At 36.6% G+C, this 10425-nt stretch overlaps 1 protein-coding gene across 1 annotated transcript; it reads right to left on the bottom strand.

The window, feature by feature from the left end:
* Nucleotides 1–9: 9 nt before the first annotated feature.
* LOC105036346 (uncharacterized) lies at nt 10–9950 on the bottom strand. The gene is given in 15 exon segments (XM_073255353.1): nt 10–296; nt 839–1010; nt 1103–1181; nt 1184–1226; nt 1455–1520; nt 2479–2540; nt 2543–2579; nt 2687–2739; nt 2826–2883; nt 3927–4025; nt 4455–4498; nt 5749–5839; nt 6792–6818; nt 7020–7166; nt 9652–9950. Coding segments are annotated over 15 exon segments (1194 nt in total). The 5' UTR covers nt 9793–9950; the 3' UTR covers nt 10–221.
* Nucleotides 9951–10425: the final 475 nt, after the last annotated feature.

Here is a 10425-nt window from a genome sequence, read left to right on the forward strand (position 1 = left end):
CAGAACATATCATTAGAAGAGAGATGCCATCAGATATAATTGAATAGATTATAAATCGGCAGAAAAAAGGGCAGAAAATCAATCATACATGGTTAAATGGACCAATGAATTAACTTGTGCTTTTGGGAAAAAACTTTGCAGTGTACTTCCTATTCTACTTTTCTGTCAAGTGGCATGGCCTCCATATTGCAGCGTGTATGTCTGAGCCCAAATAGCACATATCAGTTACTGGGTCTCAGTAGCTGGAAGGACGATGAAAGAATCCGAAAGAGACCGTCCGGGTTATCTGCATGCACCTGAGAGGCAAAACTAGAGAATGAGATGCCTTTTTGGAGCTACCTCACAATTGCCATGCCTAAGATAAGATAATAACATGAAGCTGAGTTCCAAACCATTCTTAGAAGAAGAAGAAGAATAGTTTCCTATATCTTAGCGGGGATAAAACAACATAGATAAGAAGATTGAAGCAGGTCAGCCCATAAAATATAGAATGTAGATGAGCTACAGGCATATATCAGCTTTTCACAGAGAAAAAACTCAGTTTGCCAAAAGATCAGCCCAAAGCTGAAACCGAGATTTTTTTTTTGGCTGATTTAACTACAGGCAAATATCAGCTTTTCACAGAGGAAAAGGAGTTTACCAAAATGAGCTGCCCAAAGCTGAAAGGTTAAAGGAGTATGTTTTTTTTTGCCAATTTGCAACCCCAGTGTTCTTCATTGCATGGCCACTCGCCCCCAGGAGGAGCAGAGGGTTGGAACAATGGACATTACACCCACAAAGCCTATTGGGTCTAGCTGTATCAGAAGCAAAATGCCACAAAGCAAGGTAGGTAGCATACCCAGTGTCCAGCATCTTCAAGTACATGCATCTCAACTCCAGCACCCTCATCTGCAGCCAACTCCTCTGCAGCATGAATCCTTTGAAGATCTTCAAGAGCCCATCTGTGCAAACTTCTTTCAGCTTTCAAGAAATTCACATGAACCCCCCGGGGCACATTCTCCACAGTTTCCCTGCACATGTTAAAACAATGGTCAGAATTTTAAATGCAGATAACTTTTCCAATAATTTTAATTTAAACATCATGCTGCTCAAAGGGTATCACCAGAGAATTGTTTCTTCATATGACTTGTACATCTCAGCAATCCCCTTGAGGTCAAAAATCCAAGAGAAGCCTGGTGATGAGATGGACCAGGCTGACTAACTGGCCGGAGATTTGTTGCCACCCACTGAGATATGTAAAAAAGGAGCAATTTAATTAGCCTGCAGAGCAAGAACTTGGACCTATTTTTCCTCTTTCTTTTAGTCTTTTCCCAAAATTCAACCAAGCTGAACTGTTATAACTGCTATAACTGGTAGGATGCACAATATCATGTCTGATTATGAGAATTATGCACAATATCATGTCTGATTATGAGAATTTCTAAAAACAGTCAATATTCATATTGAAAGTATACCCTTGCTACATCTGTAGAAAATCCTTCTCGAACTAGAGCATTCACCACTTCATGCTTTGAGGAAACCTGCCACAAACTCAAGGCTTCAATTCGAGAGCAGCTGTGAAATCAAACTTCAATTCAAGACCAGAAGCAACCAGTTGCTTCACTGAACAGTAATATAATGTTAGTGAATTTGTACGAACTTGATAAAGCAATGAATGGTGGGATGGAGAAAGGAAAGAGAAGATAAACTTAGGAAACATAGACTTAAACATAGTTATCGTTTAGACATTACTGAATCCTTTATATAGTGGGCATTGCACCAGTTGTCAACTTAAGGAAGAATTTGAGGGATGATACAAAGCCATAGATCCCATAAGATTTTTGGGATATTACAACTCTACACTTCAAATGGAATCCAGTAACACCTCCCGACCCCCCCCCCCCCCCCTCCCAAAAAAAAAAAAAAAGGAAAGAAAGAAAAAAAAAAAAACTGTCCTGCAAGAAAAAAGGAAGGAAGAAAAAGAGAAAAGACTTCCACCTGCAAGGGAGGTTCTCATCAAACAGGTCCTACATCTTACGACATGCTCCTGTAACTGTATAATTGAATGGATCAAGAATGTTTCTCTATTAAATGTCATATGATACATTAAACATCACCAACGACTGAGGGTAGGTTTATAATGAAGAAATAGCCACAACCATTTTCTCAATAAATAAAAGCACTCAAAGTTCATAATTTGACAGGAAGCTTTATCATATGGGTGACTGGTAATCAAAGTATATTCAACCCACCAGTATGTGGTTGCCAAGCAGTTTTTTTTAAAAAAAAAAATTAATTCAAGTAAGAATATCATGATGTCCTACATAGCCAACCTGACACTTTATGTTTGCCTTGTCAAGTAAAAACTCAATATATTTGTGAACAAGAAATGATAAATCTGTGTCACTCAGCACTCTAAATTTAGATTATGCAGAAAGAGCAATACGTTTTATCCATTATGGATAATAAATAGAACCAATTTACTGGGAAAAACCTTACCTTTTGTGGCATGCTACTTAGAAAAGAAATCAGTTCACCAGGATGATCTTCACCATCTCCACTGGGCGAACTTTCCCAGGAGTAGCATCAAGAACCCAGACCTTCAAAAATGAAAGCATTATTAAATAACAATGTTTAAAATATCGAGTCAACTAACAAAGCATAGAACCAAATATATAGGGTCATGCACGTCAAATTTTGCTCTTACCCTGACAGGTCGAGCAAGAGGTTTTGCAGCTTGTTCCACCATGCTTAAGGCAACTGAGAAGCATATGTTACAAATGCACAACAGAATGATTTAGCGCAAAATAATCTTATTTTTCCATAGAACTTGCAAATGAAAGTACCTTTGCCACCAAAACTATGACCAACTAAGACTCGAGGGGTTACTCTGAGTTGTGCCACCTGTTTCAGGCAAGATATGTCAGTTAAATCCACTGTAATAACAAAAAAAGAATGAGATAACAACCTCCAATGTCTTTTAAAATCATAAAATACCAAGAATAATGGCGATTAAACTTGTTATAGACATTAGAAAATAAGTTGCATTATGCAGCAATGTTGTTTCCGAGCCAATTTCGTAGACAAAGTGTTTGAGTTCATCATATATCACTACCAAAACCATGATCAATAACCCTGCCCCATCAATTTGTATTGCCAAGCATTAACATTTATGGCCACAGGTTGGATCAAAATAGGCAATTTTAAGTGTAAAGTGTTTTAAATTATTGTTAATTATCATCTAAATATTAGAAACCAGGTCTTTATTTGTTCATATCATGGTCATTAGTATGTCTAATACATTATTAGATATGCTGAAGAAAGGCAAAAATAACTAGCATCCTGAAAGCATAGAAGAAGACATAGTTTTGATTATTTTCTCAAGTTTGTAGGTGACATAAAGGGTTGACTTGGGAGACAAAGAAAGCTTTTTCCATTATAATATAATACATTATACAACATTGACATCATTTTTCATGTTCATGATTTTCTGTGCATTTATCTAATTATCCATCTCATTCTCACTATGATTCTTTGTCCTTGTACATAACCTGATCAATCGATTTTAATTCAGACAAATAGACTAAGATCTCAAGCCAAATACATAAAAGCATATGTTCGCAACTTGAACTGACTAAATAATTCATTCAATATTAATATCTCTGAATAGGGTCTCAAGTATGTGCCTTCATTAATATGCAAAGGAATTCCTAGGTGGATTCTCATAAAGTTTGTCATCTCATAATTGAAAACTAAATATGTTATCCGAAGAATTAGATAATGGGAGTGTTGACTGCATGCCAAACCTTTACAGGTAAAGATCAAGAGGGTTCTCATAAATTTTGCCACTTCAAAATTATGTATTAAATATGTCATTCTGAAGCATTAGATAAGAGAAGTATAAACTGCACCCGAAACATTTACAAGTGAAGATCAAGAATACGCACAAGCTTTAGAACATCAAGAGCAGCTGAAGCAACAGTATGCGGTCCATGCTTCTTAATTGATGCCGAATCACCATGACAACGCAAATCAACCAAAAGAAACTGCACTAGCCATATAGACAACCAAATTGGTGGACAAGTATAGCACAGTAATATCCAAATTTTTAATGTGGGACCAACGATGAACAAAAATATATGTATGTCGCTCAAGAAAAAGCACAACCCAACATGAAAAGACAAATAAGCATTAGGTGGTAGAGAAGTGCTATCCTACAAAACTGCTTTGTCCATGCTTCACTACCACCAAATGCAACTCTGTGACTGGTGACACATGGGTCTCCCATAATTCAAGAACTGGAAGGAGCAGTTATAGGGCTGGAAAGGAACATAAAATGCATAGATAGGAGAAATAACAATTACCCAAAGCAGTTTTCAAGGCAAGTAGAGACAAAGATGTGCAGAAATGGAAAGAAAGAGGTGTGACAAAAAATGATAAATGACAGAGGTCTCCTTAGGTAGTAGGTAAAATACCTGCCACATGGGAAATTCTTGAGCCAATCTCCTTGCAAAAGATCCTGAAAAATTTGAGCCATCATCGACATGCATGTAGAAGAAATTTTAAAAATATATAAATGGACATAAATTAGAACCACAACTACATTTGTGTTTATGTAAGTACCTGAAGATATTCAATAATGATGTTTAACATATGTATAATAGCCATGTCAGAACATTCCCAATTGATAAAAGTGAGAAAACGTATTAGTTCCAGCAGATGGTCTATAACCAAAATTTGGAGGCTCATGCATTAACTGTTTGTAAATCAATGAAATTAGTATGACTTCTTATAAACAAGGGAACTAGATATATTAATAAGTAATATGCCATTGCAAGGGTGGATTAAATTTTAAAGAACCAGCATTTTTCATTAACCATTGCCAACCCACCGTGCAGTGGAAGAGTTTGATGTATTAAAAACATGCAGCCCTGCTAATGTTAGAAAGATACATAAAGATAACAAGGAGCATGCCATAAGAACCTCCACCTAAAATACCAAAATGAATGGCTGGCAAACAGGATATAGCAAGCAGGACAATCCTTTAAAATTGAAAAAAGGTAAAAGTCTGCACATAATTGCTTAAAATCTGATAGCAGAAGGCATTGGCATTTTGCTTTTCCATTAAGGGTGAAGAGTTGAAAAAAAAAAAGGAAGAAATAAGTTGCTAGATTGAAGATGTTTAAATAGGGAAATGCATCCCCATTACCAAGCCAATCACCTGGTGCAAAGACTAATGCAAACATTGAACAAAATACAAATCAGTAGCATGACAGCCAATATTTACAAATACACGAACTGACTAAGCCTAAGTAACTCAGAATAGCTGGGTTGGATACTTGGGCCAAATATTAGATTCAAAAAGAAACAGCATTTCTTCAATGAATAGATAGATCTGTTCTGTTAAGTAGGGCCATTTGCACATGTTAGGTTCCGAAATCTGCTCATTCTAATGAAATCATGCATAAATGCATTAGAACATGCAGCAGAAGCTTTCAATACTAACAACATGAATAGGAAAAGACCTCAACCACAAAGCAGTACCAATCTTTGCTGAGTAACCATATTTGTTCATTGCTTTGAAGTTTGAACTATATAATTCAGTGAAAGCCTGATCTTCCTAATTAAACGTGGAAATTTATCCAAGAATATCTAACAAGTAAGATTGAATGAAGGTTCTAAATTTATGCAAGCATGATATAATTATAATATCAGGAGCTACAGCATTAAGGAAAAGTCGGTGCATTAAAAGTATAAGCAATTACTTACCCCAATTCTTCCTCCCACCAAGAATTCCATGCAGGAGAACAGCAGTAGGGGGATCAGGTACTGACTTGTCCATAAAAGAATTCCACTCGACCTGCTCCAAATAAAATTAGAGAATATGAGTATTTGAAATTTATATAGACCCCACAGATTCTGCTTGGCCAGAGGTTTAATATATAATAGACCCATTAAGCTTTAATCAAATACAAATGGAAGATGGTGGTGATTATATGGCCATCATCTTCGCTGAATGCTATGGCATATGCAAGTAATTACTCTCTAGCTATATGATGATCCATCTAGGATGAAATTCCCACAAGGCACACTCTGCTCTTACATCTAGCCTGAATCTACAAGTGACATGTAGATTCAGCAACTGAATCGACATAATAAACATGATAAGAATTTTAGAGTCTAAACAAACAATCATTTCATCAAATTTAGATGCCATATGCATCCACTGACCATTTGAATGATGAGGTTTCCACCATGTTAAAGAAAGATGATGGAATGACCCAGCTGTTCGTCAACAATTTCTTGAAATATCTCGAAGCAGTGTTTTTCCAAAAGCATCCTACATATCAGTCTACTTATACTGTCTTCTAGCACCTACCTCTTTGCAAGAGAAAAATTTATTGCGAACGATGGAATAGCATGAACATACCCTTTTTCCAATAGATTCCAAAAAAATATTAAGCATTTCTTCTACAGAAATCTTATTCTGATTAAAAAAATAGTTAGATAATGCAGAAAAGAAGGCTAAAAGAAAAACATTAAAAATCACTGGCATTAAATTACCCGCTTATATAATATGTTCTGAATTTGCAGAAAACTTGACAGGTCATAGATGTCACATTAATCTAACTTCGATCTCTACTAATTACAACTACAAGTGAAAGTTGTCAATTACCAATGGAATAGAAACAGCTGAATTATTATATCTAAATAATATGACAAATAAATAACATTTGCAAAAAATTCAATTACTCATGAAGTCAAAAAGCAACCAAAAAGGTGATGGGAGGAGGAATTGATATTGAACTTACAAGGCTTCCTTGAACCAGATCATAAGCCTGCAAAAGATAAAAGCTAAAGTTAATTTAGCTGAACTAAGACACATCAAAACTACAAATTTTTGAATAGGCATCACTGTATATAATCTTTCAGTCAACTGTTCTAAAACTCAAACTAATATCTGCATATTTTAATCTTTTAGCACTTATTATCCAAGTTATTTCATCCTTGGTATGTCTGACAATAAAGTTACAAATTACCAGCACTCCACTAGATTTGGCGACATCTGGATGCTGAACAATTTTCTGGTCTAGTAAAGCCGTATGAGTGCAAGAGCTTCGGCGGGATTCCAGAGGTTTTATCCTGGAACTGTTTGCAAATAATCGACCAACATAGTGTGGCTCAGCCTAAAACCAACCATAGACATGAACATAAGCAGAACAGAATTCCTTATAACAGGTTTCAATAATAAATGGAGGAAAAGGCAACTGCCATAATTAAAATCACCCCCGTTTTCAGAAAGAAGAGAGTGCCTAACATTAAAAAATTCAACACAAGCAATCACGCCAGATTATTATGTGCAAGAATATTGGATCCATTACACTGAAAGGACCACTCTGATCACTGACCGAGCACTTACTTGCAGGTATAATTGAACTACTGAGAATTTACTTGCAGGTATAACTGGAATGTCAAAGTTGCATTAGCATGATAGATTTTACCTTTCCAAGACAGAAATATCATAATTTACTTATTCTTTCAAAAGGTCCAAAGACAAAATCTGAAAGGGGGGATGCTGCTGCACCTTCAACACAGGTGTAAACAGGCAAATTGTCATGGCACAGATGTGCTATTCTTCATTATTAAAATTAAGTATACGTTTTTATTCAAAAAAAAAAAATGTCAGGATTAAGTTGTCATGGACCTCATGGTCACAGACCATCCAACTCATCTCCACTAATAATCTGATCCATTTGCATCCCTAAACAAGTTTAGTAATTATTTCTGAAGTTATCATATGAGTGGATTTCAGGTGTACACTAAACATGCACCTATAAAACAAGACTACAACCTCAGCCACATCTCAGTTGTAGTTGATAGTAGAAGAATGATTTGTCTACATTCTTTTATACTAATCATAAACTTTGAACTTGTAAAGGTTCAGGTAAACCCAGCCAGTGCAGCGTATCCAGAATTTCTCCCCAAAAATCATCCTCCTCAAATACTGCAGAGTTCCACTTGGAAACAAGTCAGAACACCAGTCCAATTTTGTAGCAACACATGTTCAATTGAGAGTAATGAATGCAAGAATGATTGAAGCGCACAAATATGTGAATCCTCCACATCAAAGAACAATCATATAGGAAAAGCACCAAAATGCCATGATGAGTTTTCAGAATGTGTTGCAAAAACCTTAGTAAAGGAAATCAAGCTAAGGATAAACAAGATGCAAGTTCTAAATAAAGTATTAATAGCATTATAGTGCTGCACCAAAAACTTTTTCTAAAAAAGAAAACTATCACTGAAAAATCTACCTTGCTCCATTATGTTATCATAATGTGAGTAATGGGCTGAACTTTTTGCTTGAAACTGAAATGCTTCATTTTTACTCAACCAATCCAAAAGTAAGGTCAGTTCTGGACTTAGGCTGAAACAGGCCAAATTTCATCATATAACAGAACAAGCTTATCAATAATTCCAATTCTATCTCTCATGATACAATCTAGAAAGAGCCAGTGTCTCCTGCTTTTTCAAGCCATATATGATGTCTATAGAAGATATTCGACCAGAATTAATAGCTTAATATTACTGGTTACTGAACCAAATGACCAAATATGCTGCATCACACTTCAAACATGCATCTTGGCTAGACTCAACTTGATCCATCTTGTGTAGACAAAAATTGCAAGTTCATATTAGAACAACCGGCTAGTTGACCGTAGTTTAATGTTCTGTATGCATTTTAGTCTCATAGTAATCCTCTTAAAGGCTCTTCACATCACCTGCTTTCCATATGGGTTTTGCAATTTAGCATTAGTCCTTCCAGGTGGACCTAGCCAAGAGTATTGCAGAACTAGAAAAGATCAGCAGTCGTTTATAGTGTGCATACATACTGGACATAAATGCACGCAAGCAAGTTTATTCCACATCAAAGCCTAAGTTGTTGAAGTTCCGCAACGACATGCAAACTTGCAATAGTTAGGGAAAACAGGAATTTTGGTAAATATCCTCAGCATTATGTGCTGCTTACAGCCATTACTAATTAAGATAGACTAAAGCTTGTTTCAACCCAACTACCACCTAAGTTATAGGTTAAGATAACATCTTCCTCCGATCAAGTTTGGCTCATATTATTGATTATTGGAGCTGCAGTTGAGCTACAAAGCTCTATAAGCACACGTGGACTGAATTGGCTTCTACCAAACCAGTCGATTAAGCTGTGAAATAACCTAAATTCCCCTCTCACCAAAAGCTGCTATTCAAAAATTTTGGAAGAAAATTTTTGCTATTTCATCAAGATTCCATATATATATATATATATATATATATATATATAGAAACTTATTAGTTAACAAATTCACACGACTGCTAAATCATGAGCACGCTCATTAGTATGACCTTAACTGCAGTATTGCATTTAAACCTAGGATCATTGACGTTCATAACCAGCAGATTTTGCAAAGCATTCTTCAATGTAAATTAGAAGGAAAAGAAAAGGCACCAACTTTATACTAAAATTCGAAGCCCATTCCGAGATAAAAGTTTACCAACCTCCAATCGATCTCCTCTTCCCAAAACACAAAGAAAATTTGTTCTTTTCTCTTTGAACATAAGCGAAGACCGGAGGATTGTATCAAAAAAAAAGTAAGCAACTGCGAAATCAGATCGAACCTTCGAAGGCCTCAAAATGCGACGAATCACGCTTCGATCGCTAGAGGCAGCAGCGGCGATCCCCATCCCCTTTCCTCCACCAACAACCACCCACCTCGGCTCGCATCCGTACGCCACCCCAAGATTCGAAACCCCCGCCATTTCGATCGGAGGACTAATGCTGCGGTCTCGGAGGGGAAATATGGTTTCGAAATTGAGGAAATTAGGGCTTCTCCGGCTCTCCGATCGTTTTCATGGAGGAGGGCGGAGACACCGAAGTCGGCGAGGCGAGCCTCCCCTGCCACGTGGCGCTAGGAGTTAAAGGCTGACCGCCCGCGCTCCGCCTTTCTGTGGTCATGACGGCTGTGCCGCGCTGGGGAGCACTGTTCCCCGGGCCTTACGCATCTTAGTGAAATGACGTGATTGGCCTTGCTAATAGGGCAATTACGAGAAAAAGCTCGGTCGGTGGTCCTACGCTGCCAACTACGACATTACACGGTCAAAACCAGCATCACAATTTCTGCAAGATCCGGTCTTGTACGGTATAAAAAATATCTGTTGCAACGACGATGTCACATAAATTTATTATAATTTAATAAAAATATTTATATTTTATTAATTATTATATATTTTATCAATTTTCATAATAACATTTAATACTGTCAAATCGACTCAATTTATAAAAATCTACAATTTAATGAGTCGAGTCAGGCTAGCCCATTCAGAAAATGGAACATAATATTGCTGGCCCAGCCAATTCTTTAAAGACTGTGGGCTGGACCAGACCAGTTTATA

The sequence above is a fragment of the Elaeis guineensis genome, chromosome 1, assembly GCF_000442705.2.
Source record: "Elaeis guineensis isolate ETL-2024a chromosome 1, EG11, whole genome shotgun sequence".
Lineage (NCBI taxonomy): Eukaryota > Viridiplantae > Streptophyta > Magnoliopsida > Arecales > Arecaceae > Elaeis > Elaeis guineensis.